Source organism: Brachypodium distachyon, chromosome 1 (assembly GCF_000005505.3).
Source record: "Brachypodium distachyon strain Bd21 chromosome 1, Brachypodium_distachyon_v3.0, whole genome shotgun sequence".
NCBI classification, from domain to species: Eukaryota; Viridiplantae; Streptophyta; class Magnoliopsida; order Poales; family Poaceae; genus Brachypodium; species Brachypodium distachyon.
This window is the reverse complement of record NC_016131.3, coordinates 40,499,344-40,521,259: the sequence shown is the minus strand read 5'-3', so window position 1 is coordinate 40,521,259 and position 21,916 is coordinate 40,499,344. Positions and strand designations below refer to the sequence as shown.

General features: G+C 42.7%; 2 protein-coding genes across 8 annotated transcripts; one reads left to right on the top strand and one right to left on the bottom strand.

Moving 5' to 3' along the window:
• Positions 1-17: 17 nt before the first annotated feature.
• LOC100845271 (uncharacterized CRM domain-containing protein At3g25440, chloroplastic) lies at positions 18-7,876 on the top strand. 7 transcript variants are annotated; one of them, XR_001405762.2, is made up of 7 exons: positions 18-153; positions 233-581; positions 686-1,087; positions 1,195-1,211; positions 2,299-2,424; positions 2,521-2,609; positions 7,504-7,876. XR_001405762.2 is itself a non-coding variant. In XM_003563875.4 (5 exons), the coding sequence occupies exons 1-4, from the start codon at positions 83-85 to the stop codon at positions 1,384-1,386; spliced, it is 1,014 nt and encodes a 337-aa protein (XP_003563923.1). In that variant the 5' UTR covers positions 18-82; the 3' UTR covers positions 1,387-1,431; positions 2,299-4,220. The 7 variants fall into 7 exon arrangements, 1 of the variants encoding a protein (XP_003563923.1); XR_002962390.1 differs by having other exon boundaries at positions 1,195-1,431; XR_002962393.1 differs by having other exon boundaries at positions 2,299-2,609.
• A 963-nt stretch (positions 7,877-8,839) lies between these two features.
• Positions 8,840-12,250, bottom strand: LOC100844963 (aspartyl protease family protein At5g10770). Its single transcript, XM_003563874.4, has 2 exons — positions 12,053-12,250; positions 8,840-10,343 (listed from the first exon to the last, which is right to left on the bottom strand). The coding sequence occupies exons 1-2, from the start codon at positions 12,147-12,149 to the stop codon at positions 9,088-9,090; spliced, it is 1,353 nt and encodes a 450-aa protein (XP_003563922.1). The 5' UTR covers positions 12,150-12,250; the 3' UTR covers positions 8,840-9,087.
• Between the last annotated feature and the right edge of the window lie 9,666 nt (positions 12,251-21,916).

Sequence of the window (21,916 nt, the reverse complement as noted above, 5' to 3'; positions counted from 1 at the left end):
TTTAAGAATTGCTCCCCCAGTTGCCTAAAACCCTTGGGCGTTCTTCCTGCCGCCGGAGCCCTCCCTGCTCCGCCCCGCCGGCATGGCGTCGCTCGTGCCCCGGCTCCTTCGGCGCCGGACTCTGCAACCCGCCCAGGTTCTACGCTCTCTACGGTACGTCGCGTCTCCGTCTCTCCGCAGTTCCGTTAGCGTCTTGTATTTTGGTTTGATTCCTCCATCTTCTCCTGATAAGTGATTCTTGGATGCGATTGCCCGACGCGAGCTCCCCACGTCCTGCCCCATTGCTCCACTGTTCCCCGGGGGATGCTGGGTGTGTGTTAGCTGCACGAAGTTGGTGGTTTTACTCGCCTGTGAGGTACGGGAGCACGGCGGTGACGCTGAACACGGACGGTGGCTTTGCGCGGTTTTCGGTCGGAGACTCGGGCACGAGGCAGAATGGGGGTCAGAAGCAGCCGCCGGCGAATAAGAAGAAGATGTCAAGGAAGTCCAAGGTCAACCAGCTCAAGTGGTTCCGACTAAAGGCTAAAAAGAAGATGAAGTCGCCAAACCCCGAAGTCAGGATAAGATACAAGCTTGAAAAGGTCGCTTAATTTTTAACATGTTGCTACTTTGTTCCCTTTCTTATGTAATTTTAGGAGAAATGCTTAAATGCTGCATTGTCAATTTGACATGTGAATTCATTCAGGCTAAGAGGAAAGAAGAGTGGCTCATTGAGAAACTTAGGAAGTATGAGGTCCCGAGGGTTCCGGAGCCAGTTCATGACCCTGAGATTCTGACTGAAGAGGAGAAATTTTACCTCAAACGAACTGGGGAGAAGAAAAAGAACTATGTCCCTGTTGGGAGAAGAGGGGTCTTTGGCGGTGTTGTTCTAAACATGCACCTCCACTGGAAAAAGCATGAGACTATGAAGGTGGTCTGCAAGCCCTGTCGGCCTGGCCAAGTGTATGAGTATGCCGAGGAGCTGGCGAGGCTCAGCAAAGGGACAGTCATTGATATTAAACCCAATAACACAATTATCTTCTATCGTGGAAAGAACTATGTGCAGCCAAAGGTTATGTCACCTCCTGACACTCTTTCTAAGCAGAAGGTAATCATCCTGTACCGGTCAACCTGTTTGTTCTCTCGGTATTGTACATGAGCATACTACCTTTTACTATGTTCAATTGACTGACCTTATGTATCCATGCTACATAGGCCTTGGAAAAATATAGGTATGAACAATCTCTTGAACATACCAGTCAATTTATTGAGCAGCTGGAGAAGGAGCTTGAAGATTACCAGAAACATGTCATTTTATTTAAGAACCGTGACAGAGCTATTCCCGAGAAAATAAGTAACAAAGATGCTATTGTTGATGACCTCACAACTAGTTCAGATACTGAATAATCATCTTCTTGATCAATCGACACCTCAGGTCTTTACGCAATGAAGGTTTGATATGATATTGCTACTCTAAAATCTTAGGCCACACTTCCAAACTTTTGAAAAGACAGGTATCGGCAAATTTTTGGTTGCAGCCACAGAGACAGACCACGGTTGTGGCACGCATCCCACCTTCCGTACTCATTTTTTAGGCAAATTTTGTCACAAATGCGGCGACCTATTTGGCTGCCACAAATAATTTGGCTTGCATCATTGCGGCACAAAACTGTGGTATATCGATGCCACAAAAATGTGGCTTGCCGTACTTGTGGTACAGAAGTTTTGTATATGGTCGGCTGGTCACTACAAAAAATATGGCTTGCCATACTTACGGAAGGCAACCAAACAATGCATGTAGATACGCAACTTAATTGTTCATATTAAATACAAATTCTACCCTCAGATAGGGTGCAATGAAAATTTTATAGCTTGCTTTGATACTTGGATTCAGGTAGGATGAATAGACATAGCATTTTCATGACTGTTAAATCTGTTATACTCGAAATTAATAGTCCAGGTATTGGTAGAAAAGCCATTTCTTTACGTCCTGTTATCTCTTGGTTTATTATTGGACTAGAGGTCCTACAATTACCCAAATGGAGTTAAATGATCTATACATTCATCCAATGGAAGATCATCACTTAAAGCATTTTGTCTTCATAAGGCTGGTAGATAGTACAAAATTATTTTTAATTCCAGCTAGATTTTGTGCTAAAATATAATGTGATTTGTTTTATCGAACTGTTTTCAGGATCCTATGATTATTCCGCTACCTTTTTCTTCTGGGATCCTTTAAATTGCCTTCCACCGTCTTCTTTATATGATTTTAAATACGTGGGACTTATAATTTTGTAATGGACCTTGTGTTCTGTGTAGTTTTCTCAAGCTTGCTCTTAAAATGGAAAAGGAACAACTAGTTGTTCAAGCCCTGAAGTAGTGCTGCAGCACACTAGGAGGGATCAAGTACCATGAACATAATTGTTTGATGGGTCACACTGCAAGGTAGTAAAGTTCAGACTCTGCATTTCCAAACTACGAACTTACATCAGTTATGGATGCTAGTGGGTGAGATGAGTCCTATTTGCAACCTTGCATCAGAAATGGGCTTCCTTGGAGCTTCAAGCTATTAAAAATCAATTTGGGTGTCTACTGGAAATGGATCTTCTCAACGGCTCAAGTGGAAACCAGTAAGTTCTCACCCAGATCTCCACGAATTAGGTCATAGTAGCATACAGCAGATAGTTTTTTTTAGAATGAAATTTCCTTTTGTTAGGTTATTAGTTACTAATATCAAGAGTTAAGTTCAAGTCTTCAAGATCATCTGAAATGTATAATACTTGTGAACTGTCCAGCAATTGGACCAGCCTAACCGTCGTAGTGGACTGACCAATAAGCAGTATAGATGAAATATTATCTTTGGGACTTTTTTGGTAACATCTTGGGGACTTTAGTTGGAAATTTCCCTGTAAAGTAACAAGTAAACAAGAAACATTGAAAGCTCATGGCTTAGAAGAAACCGTTTGTACTCTTACATTTCTGGACAAACTAAGTTCAGGATAGAATGACGTTGAAGCTTCGAAATTCTTGGTGCTGTAAAAAAACAAAAGAAAACTTTAGAATGAGCTACTTCCACCACATAATTAGCCATTGACATTGCGAAGTCATCTCGAAATGTGTGAATTGATCCAAAGTATTGATACTCTGTAACCGGCACTTGGCAGGTTGCCTCACCTTGCAGAGATTATACAGTAATCGGCCCTGTAACAGATTATTTTGTTATTTGAAGTCAGTATTTGTAGATATATATGCGTATAGCGTAGCAATAAGTGTCACAGCAAGACTTTTTGAGCAACAATTAAATAGTGTACGTACTTCTGCTGAATCAAAAGAAACTGCTTGTACATGTCAGTAATTTAACACAACAATTCGATGATTACTTAAAGAGTTCAAGTTGCACAACTTAAAGATAGAGCGACACCACCACACTACAGCAACAACAGTTTAGAACCTTCTAGAACAGATTAAATTTGCAATAACATGCAGAAAAAGAATTAGAGAGGAATGACATTAACATGAGTACATAAATACCAAATACAAGACATGCAACTTTTGAATGGCCTTTTAGCTAATCATGGCTGATTATGCCTAGTAATGGACCTGTTAAACCTGGTTGTACCCAAACATGGTAGAAAATACTAATATACTATTACTAACCTTCAAGTGTAAATCTAAAGGCTAGGAAAAGGATGGGAGTTCAAAAGGAATTGATATGGTGGAGTTGTGGTTGTTAACAGATTCGAACTTCTATTGAAGATGGACTATTGTACATGAAGTCTGAACAGTGAACAAAATAGTCTGTTGTGTAGCATTTGATGTAAATTTTACAATGCAAAAAGATTTACCTAAAACGGAGCTACGGATCAAAATTATAAGCTCTAGAAGTAGGCTAATCAATGTAAAGGTGCTGTAAAGTTCTGCCGGAATCATGTCGCAGTAGAGAATCGGCAAAGATGATTAGCCTACTCTAGAGCCTATAACTTTTGATCTGCAGCTCCGTTTTAAGTGAATCTTTTTGCATTGTAAACTTAGATCAAACTCTATGCAATAGACTATTTTGTTCACTGTTCCAAGTTCATCTATAGCATTAGAAGTTTGAATATGTTAACAGCCATAACTCCACCATATCAATTCCTTTTCAACCACAACCTTTTCCTAGCATTTAGATCTATACTTAAGGTAGTATTTGTACAATGTTTAGGTACTGTTATATTGGTATTCATGCTTTGTATGTTCTTTCATTTGGAGTTTGTTTGGAGTTATCGAACAATGTGTTTAGTATTGTTATTCATTCTAGTGTAACTGTTCTGAGTGTTGTGCGGTTCAGGAAGGATACACCAGCCCCGAAACAAGCAAGTTATGCCTTTGATCATATAGACACCCATATTTGCATATGCTATGTTGTTGATTAGAAAGTTGTAGAAATGCACTTGTAGGTTTATTTTTGTACAAGTAATTGCAACATGCGTTTGCAACTTGTTAGCTACTCCCTCCGTTCCTAAATTATTACCGTTGTTCTAGTTCTAGTTCAAATTTGAACTAAAACAACGACAAGAATTTAGGATCGGAGGTAGTATATTCCCAGTAGCAGGCTTATAGGTCTCGTGTCATGCCACCAATTACCTTAGGCCATTATTGTTCTCAAATTGTTGCTTAGTATTATATTGGGTGGGAACAAACTTGTGTTGGAAAAGTGTTTTCGACTGGGTGGAATTTTATGTTGGTGACCAGGTTGGCTTTCTGCAAGAGTTGTAGACCCCAACAACAAAACATTCAACTCTTTTTTAGTGGAGCCCAAAGGCTTACCGTACAACCACTTACTAATATGGCTCTGGCTTAGTTAAGTATCTTGCAGGTAACCCTTACTTTGGTATCGCCATTTGGATAGGGGCCAATGTGCTCTTAGTTGAGCGGGCGATGCTAGGATAGGTATAGGAGGCTGCTAGTAAAAGACTTCGTCACATCATTTCCCGGTTGCGCACACTTGTCTTGCAATGACAAAAAGGAGTGATGTGTTAGATGAGGAAAGTGTACAAACCTCTCGAGAGTGTCCATCTGATCGATTAGTCGTGCCCTTGAATACATGCAATTTTTGAGCCGTGAAGTCTGGAAAAGTTGGGGATCTTCTAAGTTTTGTTTATAAAAAACAGAAACAGTATCTACAGACGGGTCTGGGATTAAGGGATGACGCCATAGTGCATAGCTAGGTCTTACGAGAGTTGTATCCATATATGACCATATGTATATTTCAAAACTATATTGTATGAAATTCTTATAGTTAGAGTTTTCAAAGAAAATCTTAAGATTTGGTAAAAAAAAAGGTCTAGTAGAGCCGTATCCACATATCACCATATGAGTATTTCAAATTCCAAATACTGGCTTTTGCAATAGAAAACCCGGAAGCTTATTTAGGCCCTATCCTTTAAGCATGTACTTTTTTCTTGATTTTTTGTTACGCCTTTCTCTAAAATTAATAGGCCAGGGGTTTCCTTCCTAATGTATGGTCAAAAGATTTGGAAATCTACAGCCTACAGGGAGCACTTATAGGCTCTGCATGCATGTGGCCACATGAGATTTGTTTTAAGATGTCCAAGCTTATCTCATACTCCTATTTGCATGCTACCAAGAGCTAGATGTTTGTACATAAACTGTCTTTGTGCCCCTTTGTAGCTTGTACATAACTCTTTCCCCCTACTGATGCATCAAGATGGCAAGCTTTTGTGCTTTTATGAAAGAAAGAGAAAGAACTTTCAATCTGTTCTATTTTGAAACTTCCTTTGGTTGGAAATGAAAGAAGATAGTATAATAGGTCCAAACTGCTCAATTATGTTACATTGCAACGTACCCACACAAATTGTTCTGTTTTTCCTTCTTTGGATAATCATGTTGTGGTGTACGATGTTCTACCAAGGTGTCAATTGGCAAATAATTCTATTAGTAAGCTAAATGTCAAGTGCTTAGATAGAGTTGACAAGAGACTTGTACAAATCTAAGAGAGCATTCAGTACATTCTTTTTCTTGATCAATTTGACAAACATGAGATGCTACAGGCATTGCTGATTGGCAGCAAGTGTTAAAACAAGAGGTCATACAGACATCTTGCATAGTTTCCTCTTGGCCACATTCTATGTACCAAGCTGGAGGCCCACACACTTCTGTCCATTTTTTATGCTCCAGCTGTTTGGCCACATTTTGGAGCGGGAGCTCAAAACCCTATAGCAGAGTTTGGCCAAACTGGACCTGGTTTTTTATATTTTACATTTGATCTAAATACTTAGAAGTTCATGCCCTACAAATCGATTTTGAACGATTCCTATTGTCGTTAGTCAGTTAATTAGCATCAAGATCCATAATCTTAGAAAGTAATCAGTCATGATGTTGAACTGATCATGGTGTAACGTTTTGAACCATCTGCTTTGCGTGATACAGATACCTTTTAATTTCTTTCTCCCTTGCGGGTTATTGTGTGTTTAGCCAGAAAATACCGTGTTGTCTGAATTAAACATTACTTATGTCGATTTTGTTCTTTCGTAACTAATATAGTATACACTAACATGCTATATAGTCCATGAACAACATACACGAAAACTCCTTTTGGAGCTCAGGCAGTTTTCTAAAACTTTGAAAATTATATTTATAAGTTTAATTTTTTTTCAGAAATATGATACATGTATATATGAATGTATACTGCTTGCCAGTAAGATTTGATTGAGAAATATTTTCATTTGTGGGCGAGCTTTGTAATATGAGTACCTTCACGCTTTGCTGAAATGTAAGGGGCTATTGTTAGGATTCCCTTTCTTAATACCATGACCAAAATGAACTCCGGCTTCTATCATCTCTTTCAAATTGATGATCCAATATCTTGTCATTTTTTCACACGTCCTTTTGTTTATTATTTCTATCCTACCATTACATTACGGAATCTTTTTTTGAAGATTAAGAATGATCTGCTACGCGAAAAAAACAAACATGTGTATCTAAATAAAGAGTAATATCTGCTACTCCCTCGGACCAATATTACTTGTCTCAAATTTGCCCAAATATGGATGTATGTATGTTTAAAAAGCGTCTCATGTAATATTTTGACAAGTACATCCGGCCGGAGGGAGTATTATAAATCCACAAATTTGTCTTTTGTGTAGATCACATTTAAAAGAATTTATTCATGAAATTTTACACATGCGTAATATGCATTATTGTTTTCAGAATTTTTAAAAGCTTCTAAATATCATTATCAATTTTGTTAAAAAAATTGGGCTCCAAGGAACCTGAGCTCGAAAGGGCATGCACTCATGAGCAACATTCCTCTAACATGCATCCCTAGATTTAGTTACAGTGTGATGTACAAATTTACTGCCTCTGATCCTAAATTGTTATCGAAATATTATATGTATCTAGACGTTTTTCAAGAATAGATACATCCATATTTGGACAATTTTGAGTCAAGATCAGAAGAAGTACTTTTCTATTTTGCTGAAGATGTTTAATCTAGTGCTGGTACTGATTGTGCACTTGTGACAGAGGAAGCTGGAAGACGTGGTACTATTCTAATCCACTGGTGCTCTTGCACACCTTGTTTATACGTAACTTGTTTTTTCAAGAGCATTTGGTACGACAGTTTGAGGTCAGCCGGATGGCCGTTGAAGAGCTGATTTACAAACTATGTTTGACAGTTTGAGCTTAGCTTATGTTGAAGTGACGACGTATTGGTTATTTTGGCTGCGAAACGTGGCGTGTTACGTCATAAACTTTTGTTGCTTTTTTAGTATACCCTCTCATCCTAAATTGTTGTCATGGTTTTAGTCCATAACAAAAAGTAGCCCTGGGTTTTCCATGAGTCAATTATTGACGGCTGCACCATCCAAACCAATTCAAATATATCTGTTGTCCTGTACTCCCAAGTTTTCATTTTAGGTTTTGTTACGAACGTGTAAGTTTTAATTATGCAAAGGGCACGGCAACAAAAACATTCGTCAATGGAAAATGGAAAGCCAAAACAAAAATGAAATGTTGGTTCCTACACAGTGGTGCAGCGGTTCCCTCGTTAAAGCCATTAAATCTAAAAGTGCGTGCAGATGGATATTTGCTACTCACTCCTGCTACGTATCTTGTGAAAACTCTTTGTCCAACGAAACCCTGAAAACTTTCACTGTGGGCTGTTGGGTTAGATCAAAGGTGGGATTCCCACGGGTTTGAAAATCTGAAAACCAAGTTGTACTTCCTTCGTCTTAAAATAAGTGACTTAGGTTTGTATAGATTTTTATATAAATTCATGTCACTTATTTTGGAACGGAGTGAGTATTAAAATTGAGATACTTATTATACATCGGAGGGAATAATCACTATCCGATTTTTGAGAAAATTGCACTGTAGGTCCATTAACTTGGAAGGATGTACACCATGAACTTAGCAAGTTGGTTCAAATTAGTCCAAATTGACGAATTTGACCCAATCTACGTCATGCTTGCTGCCGACGTGGCCATGCGAGATGTTTTTCACAATTTTGTGATTTTGCAATTATGCATTTACCCCCACCCCGACCAAGTTAATGTACCTGGAATGCAATTTCCTCATGATGTTTCATAAATTCTGCTACGGGCTGGCGTGTGTTAGCTCACTGTCAGGTACGTGTATGCAAGGAACGTATGTTTGTACCGATAATTAGATTAGCCGTGCAAATGTGTACGACGGTGCCCAAATTAGTGAGGATCTCTGGGAGCATCAGACGGCTCGGGTGAGGAAACCATGGTTCATCCAACAATTTCCGATCATAAAGAATGGCCCAAATCTTGAGGCGATTGCATTTAGTTTTTCGCACGTGTACTGAACAGAAGAAACCCAGACGCCGCAGTTTACCTATGCTTCAAGTTCAAATATTATTTCACATCTTGCTTTATTACCTTCACCAACATAATAGTATCACCGGTTCACCATCATTTACCCTCTTTCACGTGTATATATATAGAGGCTAGAGCAACAATTCCATCTTCTTTATCATCTTTTACATGATTGTATCTGCAAGGAAGTTTGTTGACGTGCCCTGCTCCGGCGGATAGGCAGCAAAAGAAGCATTGCTGCCCAAGTTAAGTTCATCCGAGAAATTCTTCAGCTGCAGCCGCCGGCCGCGAAGCCGATCCTGGAGCCTTTAACATCGTAAACGACGCTGAACGTCTGTTGCTGTGTGTTCCCGATGATGGCCGTGCTGTCGGTGGGCGCGAAGGCCAGGCACGTCGTGGTCTCGTTCACGTCAACCAGAACGTTCCCCGGCGTCAGCCTCAGCGTGGCGCCGCCTGCGAAAGCCATGTTGACGGCCGGCACGGGCAGCTTGGCCACCTGGCCCTTGAAGCATGTTTGGAGGATCGAGTACGCCGGCGCGCTGGGCGCCGCCAAGGCCGCGCCCACGGCTTTGCTCAGCGCCGTGTACACGGGCGTGGGCAGACGCGTGATCACCGTGCCCGAGTCGATGATCGTCGGCAGGCTGCCGTACTCCGACGAGGGCACGGCGAGCGGGCTCCCGGCGACGGACATCCCTGCCAGGCTGACGAAGTAGAGAGATGCGTCGAGGGAGCTAGACACCATTGACGTGTACGAATATTTCCCCGGGTTCTTGTTGTCCGAGTTCGACCCGAAGGACAGGTACCCTGCCGATGCCGCCGCCGACGTCGGCAGACAGTAAGCGAAAGAGTTGCCGACGCTGGGCGCGAGCTGGGAGAGCAGCGAGAGCTTGTTCCGTGCGAGGCCGATGAGCCCCGCCGCGCGGCCGAAGAGGCCCACGTTGTCTTGGCCGCAGCCGTAGTAGAAGCCCGGGAAGCTGCCGGAAGAGCTCAAGGACACGGTGTCCTTGCTGAGGTAGCCGAAGGAGAAGGAGCCGTCGCCGTAGCTGGCCTGGTATTGGCAGACGCCGGAGCCCGAGCAGGAGGAAGGGTTGAGCGTGGCGGCCTGGAGCTCGGCGCACTGCGGAGCCGAGCAGGGCACCGCGGCGTAAGTGCTCGACGCCCGCGGGTCGTAGAGCGGGCCGGCTTGCGGGTGGCACGACACGGCGCAGGGCGCGCACTGGAGCCACGTTAGCGACGACCCCGAGTCGACGACCATGACGTAGGTGGTCGTCGGCGTGCCGAGGCCGAGCCGGGTGATGTAGTTGCCCACGCCGACCGACGCTCCCGAAGCCAGCGGCACCGAGGAGGCGGCGACCCAGTCTTTATCCTTGGTGGCGAGACGCGAGGCGAGCCCGGCGATGCGCGCCGCGTCGTGGGTGATGAAGGCGGAGAAGGGGAGGTCCGAGGAAAGAGGCGCCGGCGAGCAGGGGCTCTGCGGGTGGTGCAGCGTCTGGTGCAGGCCCGTGCTGTTGAGGTGCTGGAAATCTGCAATGGATTAACAACACCTGCGTCACTTTCTTCAGATGTTTACTATTTTACTGAGACTTTTATTTTGACACCAACCATTTTACTGAGGTTTTAGTTACGATTCTATATCCACATTTTTATGATTTTCGCACGGATCACAAATCAATGTCTTTCTTGATGCTTGATGAGAATGCACAGATATGTGTATGCATCTATATTTGCACAGTGAGAATTCAGATTTTGTGTGTGGTAAAATATGGTTTCTGTTTATTTTTTATATAGGGATGAGGGATCCCACCATAAACTTATGATTGCTAGCCTCACCATCAAACTCGCAGCTTTGCCGTGCCGCCGTGAGCCGGCCGCTGATAATTGTGCCCCATATTCCGGTCGATCGTGGCACGCGACCGTGACGGACCACCGAAACGGAAGAACTGCTAGCTAGCTAATGTAATGGTGCATGGCATGTCACCCTCCATCGTGCCTCTTAAGCACACACAAGCAAGCTTATCTAGCAAGGAGGCCGGAGAATCCGGCCTAACACCGTGTCAGTCTCTGTTGAATTCTGTCACAACCCGTCAACCTTGTGATCCGCTCGTAACCAAACACCAAGACCTTATCACCCTGTTTATATTTCCGTCAGTGATAATGGAAAGGGGGGGAAACCCCAGGTGGAAAAGACCTTATCACCGTGTGACACCCTGTGATTCTTTTTGTTTGTTTCTCCCGGAATCTCAGTTGTTTTCGTTCTTCTCAAAATGGTAATTTTGACACTGTACGGCTGAATGTCCTCTGCCACATATTCGATCAATCACTCACAGGTTACCAACTAAGTTGTATTTTCTTATCTCCGTTTTTGAGAAATTCGGATGGATTCTAGTAACCCAAAAAGTCCAACGTAGGACGAAACCCGTCAAACAGAGTAAACTAAATTGATGATTATTGTACAGTTATGGGAGAGAGAATTGGAATGGTTCACGCTAACGTCTTATTCATCATAATATAATATCAGTGCGGCAGTGCCACTGCTCCGGCTTGTTTTGTGGACATTTTTTCTTTACCTAGTACAGTACATAACTGGTACTACATGTTTTTTGAGTATTGAAAGAATCATAAGAGGAGCATCTAAAACCTAGTGAAATCCAAAGAACCTATCCGTGTTTTATTTTGAAGGAAACCTGTCGCTGGATTTGTGGCCTTGTCTTGAACTCTTGCGTTTGTGTTTGCAAAATGAACTGGTATATACGAGTATAATATATTTTTACAACTCTAGCTTTGCATGAACACACGTACGTTAATACGCCTGGTGAGTAATCTATCAAATAGGAGGCTAATCAGCTTGCAAAATTCTCCCTATCTGTTCTATGCCATCTATAATTGACTATATCTAATCCATGGCCTGTTGAGTAATCTATCAAATTTGTTCTTGACACGGAGAGAAGCCAGCCGGTCCTTGCAAATACTCGAAAAACAAGTGATTGCAGAGGCATAGATACCAAACTGTTGGTCCACCCAACGTTCGAAAATCAAAATCGTCGATCAACCAGGACTAGCAATTCCATCTACTTGTCATGGACGGTTAATGTTAGATTCTACAAAATTTACTGTTTCACTATAGGCCGGGCATCTTAACGAAAACTAGAGGTATCTAGTGATGAAAAGTTCAACAGACCAACTGAGAAAGCAGAGGAAATGAGGGTCATTGATTATTGAGTACTAGGGGATACCATTAATTTGTGAGCTGCAGATATTGGTAATCTTCCTGGTAGGAGTTGCGGCGGGGAAGAGGAGAGAGCAAGCAAGAAGGAGAGGAAGCAACTTCATGATATGTTGCCGTCTTTCAGCTTCTACAGTTCTACTTCTTCTCGAGGCCGTTCGGGGTGGTTCAGTGGTTGTTCTTGTGGCCTTTATATAGAGAAGATTCTTTTTGGTTTTTGCAAGGAATTATACAGAGAAGATTCTATGTGTGTGTGTGAGTGAGTGGCTGTGAGAATCTTGCCAGCAGCTTTACACAGAGAGTTTATCATGGTCGATTTATTTGAGATATCACCCAAATTCTTAATTTTTGCAGGGGGCCTAAATGATATATTGGGGTAAAGGAATACATGTTTAGTTTTTTCGAGAAGGAGAGGATCTCCGGCCTTTGCATGAATCAATGCATAAAGTGTTACAATTCACGGATTGGATGGAGTAGAGACAAAAATCAGCAAGCAAAATAGAGTGCATGAATCGTCTATGTATTGTATAGTCTATTAGTGGACTGTCATCCAGTCCTGTTGAACATACACTGACTAACCATCTTTAGTCGGTTGCATCTAGAAGCCATCCTGCTGATCAATAGGAAAAAAGGCATGACCACAAGCGAATCAAGTGGATAACCTGTAAAAAAAAGAGCAATTATAATCCTGTTAAAAGTAATACTCCCTCCATTTCACAAAGGTTGGCATATTTTGTTTCGTTAAGACAAACCTTTGACCAAGAATTACTCTATTAGTATGTAAGTTATATGATACGAAATCATGATCGTTAGCAAAAACTTTTAAACACGAATTCATTGATATAAATTTCATGTACGAAAAAACACATATCAATAGAGTTTTCGTTGGTCAAAGCCTTGTCTTAACGAAACAAATTACGCCAACCTTTGTGAAATGGAGTGAGTATCATTTCAAGTCTAGATATAGCCCAACAAAAACACCCACACGGATTTGAGCTTTTCTGAACCTTTGAGCAGATGGTCCAACTAGAGATCTGTGACACCACGTTGGGTTGTCAAGAGTTTCATTCACATCATCCAATTACTTTCCAGATATCATATTTCAATTTTTATGTTTTGGAATTAATAAGCAGCAAACGTTCTGCCTTTCGTCTCCTGGAGCGAACGCTCTGTTGTTCGTCCAATCATGAAGAACATTGCTATAATCGTGTCACGTGTCGTGGTGGCAACTTGCCCTGCATAAGTGACAACTTTGGTTCTAGAGTAGTGTAAATTTCAGAAAACCACGGTTTTGGGGGCAATCGTCTAGCCGAGTCTCAGTTTTTGCTAATTTGTCAGCAGAACCACTCATTTTCGGTCAGACTGTCTCAATTAGCCCAAAACACGGATTTAAGCCCATTTGGCAAGATTCCTGACTGGTTGGCCCACCTGTCAAGTGCCATGTCGGACCTGACCCGACCCGACCTGGTAACCCGTATTTAACTCCCCTTGGCCCACTTCTCCCGATAAACCGTATTTTCGGGTCAGTCGTGGCACCTGATGGGTGGGGGGCACCTGTAAGGAATCCCGTCAAACTGGCTTAAACATGTGTTTTGGGCTAGTTGAGACAGTCTGACCGTAAATGTGTGATTTTGCGGGCAAATTAGCAAAAGTAGGGCTCGGTGAGACAACTGCCCCAAAAACCTGTGGTTCCTTGAAGTTACTCTTACTTCTATGATGGTGACAACTATAGTTATGTGCGGCAGCAAAATTAACACGTCGTGCGGCAGAGAAAGGGAGCGGACGTTCGCTCCCTATGCTTCCTTTATGTTTTCATGTCACATGGAATGGAAGCTTTAAACTTCATAAAGTTTGTTACTTAGAATTTCAATCTCACATTCACACTACAGAACTGAAATTTAGTGGATTCACATGGACTTGCAGACGAATTACTTTTCAGATTATTGTCAAGGAGAAGTGTGTAGGCGGGTCCCATGAAGTTTAGACAAATAGTTTCATGAAACTTTAGTGTTTTAAATTTGAAAATCATGTTCAGACCATAAAATTTGCACGTGATTATTTGAAAATTTTGGAGATGAGAGATGGCGCATGGAACAATGAAGGAATTACTGTGCATACTGATACGGCGGTAAGTTTGTGCGTGGATCTAACTACGAGCCATCTATCCATCGAGGATTTTGTAAGAATATTTATGTGGCCAATGTAAATTATGGAGTGATTCTAATAAGAAAAGATTAGTGTGATGGATGCTAATTTAATTGATTAGAATTATGGGTTTTAATTCCTTCTTTTCTCCCTCTATTATATCTTCACAACGATATATGTGTATGTGTCAGAGCAAGTGCACGTAGATGCATGTATAAATGAAGTACTGGCTGTCTGGCTAGGCTAAGCTAGTAATCAATTAGAGATTACATGCATCGGATGGGCAAATACAAGTGCACGTGGGTATACATGTGAAGGGATGCATGGAAGCGTTGTAGCTTGCATGCAGCCGGGAGCCGCGTAGTTATATAGCGAAGGAGTTTAGCACGTGAGAGATTAAGCAAAGCGACGGCAAGCCACGTGCAAATGCGAAGAGACGTTCTGCTGTTTCCAAAAGATGCATCCGTTGTTTAACAGATGCGTCTGCAGGTGGAGACGCCGCGTCGCTTGGTGGCATATAAATATACGGCCATCGCTCAGGCTATCTCATCGTTTCTTCTGCATGGCAACACAAGTATTACTCGCAGATCAAGCGCTGGCCATACGCCGTAAGGCTGTTCTTCATCCATCAGAGGAGCATGTGAAGGGAAGAGGTAGAGAGAAGAAGAACGTACGACGACGATGACATTAATCTCGCAAGGCCTCGCAATGGAGCAAGGTACACTCGGATCATCATTTTTAAAGTCTCTAGGATGTTTCTGTTGAATCATTGGTATTGCAAAAGATCCGCAAATAAAATTCTATTCCGCATACAATTGGTATCAGAGCATGGTTGTGGCAACACTTTTGATTCACATATTATAGTTGAGAATTTTTGATCCGTTTTTCCGTCTCTCTGTTAAAGATTGGTTGCCATATATTGGACTGATCTTTGCACTCATGCTTCTTATTGGAAAATATATAGAAGGGTTCCTGACCCATTATATGTGTATATGTTTGTTGCCGTTTCACAACATTGAGTAGTAGCACATGTAAATGATCAGATCTCCGGCAAAGTCTTGTACAAAATGAGATTCTGGTTCCTGTTCATATTATTATTGGACATGAGAAAACCAACACGTTGGTCTTATTGTTACATGAAATTATGCTGACTAAATATTTATTGAAGAGCACGCTTGTTAGTCACCAAAGTGTCCTTGCGTTGTATATGGTTTGAATATTAGTCGTGCAGATTGTCTTGATGCTAATAATTGATGGTTTGGTTCCGCTGATTAGTTGTTACGCTATGCGATCACCCAAAGGTGGCCATTGCAAGAATAATTAATAGCATAAAAGAGACGAACAATATACTTGAGAGATATATATTGTTTATCCAAAGATAATGTGTATATTTTTGCTGAAGTGTGGCTACGTCTGTTAAAGTATTAGCATCACTGTTAGTTCAGTTTTATATTTAAGTTTCATCCAAAGATGTTCTTAAGCATATGCTTAAATGTTCTTGTTCGAATTAATGAGTGAGCACATTAATTTGCAGCCACTGCCAAGGTTCCAGTGAAGTTCAATGGGCTGAACTATGCCGAATGGGCTGAAAATGTCCGGTTCCAACTAGGAATCATGAACCTAGACAAAGCAATAATTTTGGAGCAACAACCCGCAGCGCTTGCTGATGAAAGTACTGATGATGAGAAGAGTCATCATGAAGCATGGGAGAGGTGTAACCGACTAAGCTTGAATTTTATGCACATTATTCACAGTTGAGAGTTTTCGGTTGCACCGCTTATGTTCACGTTGATAAAAGTGCAGGTGGAACACATTGATGAAATTGTTGACAACGATGATGCTCAGGTTGATCATGGTAATGATGATGGAAAAATGATGATAATAATGATGATATTGTTCCACCCTCACCACCTGTTTTGCAGCAACCCACATGGTCTATTGCAGCTGACAGCCCAAAAAGGAAAAAAGGTCCACGTCCACGTTTAATTGAAGAGTGTGATTTTGTTTATTATGCTTTGAGTTGTGCAGAACAGGTGGAGCATGATAGTGAACCGGCCATATATAATGAATTTGTTGTTTCCGACGACCGTGTGAAGTGGTTGTCTGCCATGCAAGAGGAGATGCAATCTCTTGAGAAGAATGGCACATGGGATGTTGTGCCCTTGCCTAAACAAAAGAAGGCCGATCGCTGCAAGTGGATTTTCAAGAGAAAAGAGGGTTTGTCTCCTAATGAGCCTATGAGGTTTAAGGCAAGGTTAGTGACAAAAGGTTTCAGTCAAATACCAGGTATTGATTACAATGATGTGTTCTCTCCAATGGTAAAGCATAGTTCCATTCGTACGTTCTTTGGTATTGTTGCTATGCATGATCTTGAGCTTGAGCAGTTAGATGTGAAAACTGCATTTTTGCAGGGAGAGTTTGAGGAGGAAATATACATGGACCAACTTGAAGGGTTCATAGTTCCTGGTAAAGAGGAGTTTGTTTTCAGTAGTTCTCAGTATGACAGTTGTGTCTACATTAAATTTGTTGATGGATCACCTATATACTTGCTGTTATATGTTGATGATATGTTAATTGCTGCCAAGAGCATGAATGTAATCACTACTTTGAAGGCACAACTAAGTAGTGAATTTGAGATGAAGGATCTTGTTGCTGCTATGAAAATCCTAGGTATGGAAATCAAAAGGGACAGAAAATCTGGATTGCTATTTCTTAGTCAGCAAAGTTACATTGAGATAGTACTTCACCGTTTTAATATGCATGATGCAAAGTGTGTCAGCGTTGTCAGCGTTGCAATGTCCAACTTCTGATGAAGATATCGAGTATATGTCACGAGTTCCCTATTCTACTGCTGTTGGTTCCTTGATGTATGCCACGGTTTGTTCACGTCCTGATTTATCACATACTATGAGTTTGGTCAGTCGTTTCATGGCTAATCCTGGTAAAGAACATTGGAAAGCTGTTCAGTGGATTTTCAGCTACCTCGGTGGCACATCCAATGCTTGCTTGAAGTTTGGCAAGACTGATGAGGGACTCGCTGGCTATGTGGATTTAGATTTTGCGACTGATTTGGATAAGAGGAAATCCCTCATAGGTTAAGATGGTCCGTGAGAGAACTAAGCACATTGATGTAAATTACCATCTTGTTCGCGATGTTGTTGCACAAGGTAAATTGAAGATATGCAAGATCGGCACTCATGATAATTCTGCTGATATGATGACAAAGCCTGTTCCTATTGCTAAGTTTGAGCATAGCTCAAACTTAGTTGGTATAACTGTTTAGCCCCTAGTGGCTGTTGGCGCCGAAATTGTTTTCTTTGTTGATTCAGGAGTTGTTGATGTTCATGCTAGAAGGAGGAATTTGCTATAAGGAGGAATTTGTTTGAAGGTGGAGTTTGTTAGATTTTGATCCACATTCCCAGGGTCGAAAGTTCTGGCCCAACTTCCGGCCATTCTAGGCGCCGGAAATTCTGGCCCAACTTTCGGTCGAACCTCCGGTTGCTCTTTGTTACTTTTCGAGAAAATGCGAAACTTGCTGCGGAACTTTCGGATATTCAAGAATAAGCAGAACTTTTAGCTTCCAACCGGAACTTCCGGTGTGTCCGTTAAGAATTTTTGCCCGAATGCTCCTGTTATATATACCCCTTGTAAGCCGCCGTTTTGGGAAGAGTTGAGTTCGTGAAATCTCCCTGGCGGTGTAAACACTCCCATATCATGAAGTTTCGCTGGCTGGCGCCCGTGGTTTTTCCCTCTCGTTGTTTGAGAGGGTTTTTCACGTTAAATCCGTGTGTCCTTGTGCTTTGATTTCTTCGTTGCTTGTCGCATTCATAACACTTTGGATCAAGTAGGAGCCGGATCACGGTGGCCCTGAGGAGGGTGGCTGGTTGTGCTCTGAGCTGATGGAGCTAGGGAGCAACAGGATAGCGGCGCTTTCTTCGCCGTCGACCTCTAGAGTAAAGAGAAGACGCTGGTGGTCTACCTCAGGGACGAGGAAACAAGGCATGTCAGGGACACGTGCTGGTTCACAGCTGAGATTTGTACCAGCAGATGGTGTTCCGGACACAGCAGAAGCAGTACATGTGGACACAGGCCCCCGCCGGTGCTATACGAGATAGACTGGGTGTTTAGCTGAAGTATGTTCCTCGACTCTGTTAATTGAGCTGTAAATAAGGTAACATGTGAATCTCTAATTCTCTATACAAAGATGCAATGTAAGATTTCCTTTTTGGTATTCTTCTCTTGTTTGAACGAAAATAGAACTTTAGTGGTTAATCGTCTAGAAAAAATATGCATTCTGGAGCATATATATCTTGCAGAAGTAAATCGCCCAACTTTGCTGCTTCATGTGCGACTTTTAGTTTCACTAGCTAAGTGGCTGCGCATTGCTGCATCGTTCAATATATTATTCTAAAGCCCGTTTGGTAACCATCCTTTCATTTCATTTGGTAAAAATGAAATGAAATCCAATTTTTGATAGGATTTTATTTGGTTGAATTGAATTCATTGTTTAAAAATCATGTTTGTCTACTACATGGATTTGTAGAGTAAGAAACAATTCCAGAGAAATGATGGTTTTTGGAGAGGAATTGGATTAGTTATAGTACAATTCCATGAAATTTGAGATTGAATTCCTGTGGCCAATTTCGTGCCAACCAAACAAGTTTGTTTCTGGAATTCGAAATGAATTCCTGAATTCCAAGCTCAAATGATGGATACCAAACGAGCTATAACAAATAATTGTACACAAGGAGTTCTATTTGTATATGCGTATGAATTTGTTAATTTGAATGGATTTGGGGTTCCTAATTTTGGAATCAAGATGATATTAGATTACATTCGATTAGGTGTGGCATAATTATTGGAATGGTGGAAGATGTACCATCACCACCAACTTTAAGTTAATAGATTGTAAGATAAGAGTAAATACAAGGTGGCACGAAAATAGATTTTCCGTAAGATAAAAGACTAGGTACAAATAAATATGAGGATGTGAATTCTAGATGTAATCCTGTTTTGCCCACTCAATTATTGATAGTGTCCATATAAAACCTTGAACTACAAAATCGGGCATTGGACCCCTCACAACTTTCCAATTTGTCTACTTGGACACCCCATGTCTGTTTTGCATGTGTTTTTCCCTGTTTGAGTTGCCATGGCAGCACTTTGATTCGGCTGACTGCAGGGGCAGGCCCAGGATTTTGACACTGGGTATTCAAAATTGTTCTGAAATTTACCGGTCAAAATTGTTCCGAATATTCATTGGTGAAAATTTTGCGTCTCTAATCGAAAGATCCCTGATGTGTTGTCCTCTTGTGTGTAGTGTAGTGCGTGTGTGTAGCTGTTCCACGGCGGAAGTGCCGAAGAGCGGAGCATTAGCCAACCAACCTAGCCGGCCAACGCCCAAAAAGGGGAAGCCGCGAGGAGGCGGAAGAGAAGTCGCTAGGTTGTTGGATTGAGACATGTTTGTTTTGGGATTTAAAAGCAGGCGAGGAGGCTCGAGGCATCGATCGAGGTAGTACGAGATTATGAGTATCTAGTAGACGGTCTGCTTTTCAGCGATCTAAATTCCTACTTAGACCATTGAGCCAATTTGAAGGAAGGAGGAGATAGATGACTAGCCCATTTTAGGGCTCAATGCTTGAATACATTGAGTTTTAACCCAAAGTATTTTCTACATACATACATATATAGTACATAGCACATATATTCATTTTTTGCAAAAATATCAAGGGTATTCAAGTGAATACATTTGAATTGAGCTGGGCCTGCCCATGGCTAACTGCCATGCTGGCCGAGTGGAGGGTGTAGTTGTTCCGTACGCTAGACGAGTGGAGGCCGTATTCCTTCCTTGTTGTTCTTGAATTCCATTCCCATATAGGAGTTTACTGCATTTTTGGACCTCATTAATTAGATGGTTTGCTGGAAACTAAAAGCGGAAACACATAACTACATCTACACCTAATAATAAAGGGAGGAGTGTTTCCTTCGTCGTCGTCCGCCAGGCATATTTCGTTTTGCCCCCTCCGGTTTTCAAGAATCAACCCACGGTCCGCACGTGTCGTTTCTCCCCAGTCGGCCAGTCCCCACGAAACAGATCCTCCACAAGAGAAGGAAACTCTAGGCCTTTAGAAAATCCTCCGCCACCGTCGCCCAACCCGGTGCCCTTGCCGTCACGCCGCCCAATCCGACACTCGCTCACTGCTCCGCGCCATCCATCCAGCGGCCTCCTGCACTTTGTGACGCCCGATGCCCGCGGCACAGAGGCGGACGGCAGCGCCGGTGGCCTGAGAGCCGAGCGACGACGGCTGTGTGTGTCCAGCTCCTCCTCTGCCCACCGAGCACCACCTGTACCCTCCCCTGCTCCTCCTCGCCTCTGTCCGCTCCCCGTAACCCTCCCGCCCATGCGCCCGCGGAACAAGCACATCAGCTCGTCGCCCGCCTGGCCTCACACCACTGGCTAGGTGTCGTCAGCGTCAGCGGCGGCGGCCTCCACATTCTCCGCCGACCTGAGCGTGGTGCTGCGAGCGCTCTACGCGCATGGGGAGCTACCACATGTGCTCTGGCTGCTTTAGTCCTCCCCGGAGCCACCCGACGAGGACGCGCGAGTGGCGCTCTTCCACCTCTGCGACTGGCGCCGCGCCGCATCGTGGAGCACGGGTTGCGCGCGTGCCTGTCGCATACGCCACCTTCGGGCTCCGCCTCAGGAACGCCATGCTCGTCCGGTTCGGTGAGTCGTGGCACGCGTGGAGGGTGTTCATGAAACTCCCAACTGGGATGTGAGTCGAGGTCAAAGTGTTGAATGCACTCGTGACTACGTATTCCAAGTGTGGTGATGTTGAGGTTATGCGGAAGGTGTTCGACGGATTGAATCTCATGAAACGCGATGGTTGATGGACTTTCTGAGAACCATGAATGTGAGGCTGGGCTGGAGTTATAGAGGATGGTCAAGTGGAGCCGAATCTCATGACGATAACCAGCGGGACTGTGGATTATTGTCTGACCTTGATTTCGCAAAGGAAATATGCATGCATTAGCTGCAAACAGAAGCTTTGCCTGTAACTCCTTGATTCTGCAACTCCTTGATGTCAAATTAAATTTTTGTTCTTTCTATAAACATGAATTTTTATGTGAAGGTGTCTAAGAAACATGAATTTTTATGTGCAGGTGTCTAAGAGGACGTGGCAACGCACGGGCACTGTACTATCTAACTAGAAAGCACATATGAAAGGAGATACCCTCTGGCTAAAAATAGGTTATGATGGAAGCCCTGCCAATGCTTCTTTCGGTGGAACGACATTCTTAAACTTATTGATACTTTCAAAAAACTGGCAGTCCGCACAATCAAGAATGGTGCATCTATCATCTCCTGTTAGGATAACCGGAAGGGAAATGCCTTGGAACATCTTTGGTCCCATCTGTTATCTTTTGCCATTGATTAGTAGAACGCCCGTGCGTTGCCACAACTTCTTAAACATATGCACATGTAATTCACGTTTGTAGGCCTGTCGCGCACCCACATGTGGTTAGCTAGAACCACAGGTGGCAGCCGGGAGTGGAAGTGAATGATACGAGGACTTGAGAGATATAGATATAGAGAGAGAACGAGAGATTAAGAAGAATAGAGAGGGTTACCTGGATCAATGACATGGCGGGGTTGATCGACGTATGTTACGGATTTGAGTGAATGTCTGAGATTCAGTGCGGGTGCGACTTTGCTAAGTGCCTCTTT

Bases quoted from the DNA above. Each gene is read 5' to 3' on its own strand.
- LOC100845271 (XM_003563875.4), top strand. From the start codon at position 83: ATGGCGTCGCTCGTGCCCCGGCTCCTTCGGCGCCGGACTCTGCAACCC. The intron at 582-685 runs GTCGCTTAATTT...GAATTCATTCAG, and splicing joins TAAGATACAAGCTTGAAAAG to GCTAAGAGGAAAGAAGAGTG. The intron at 1,088-1,194 runs GTAATCATCCTG...CATGCTACATAG, and splicing joins ACACTCTTTCTAAGCAGAAG to GCCTTGGAAAAATATAGGTA.
- LOC100844963 (XM_003563874.4), bottom strand. From the start codon at position 12,149: ATGAAGTTGCTTCCTCTCCTTCTTGCTTGCTCTCTCCTCTTCCCCGCC. The intron at 10,344-12,052 runs GTATCCCCTAGT...AATCCATTGCAG, and splicing joins CTGCAGCTCACAAATTAATG to ATTTCCAGCACCTCAACAGC.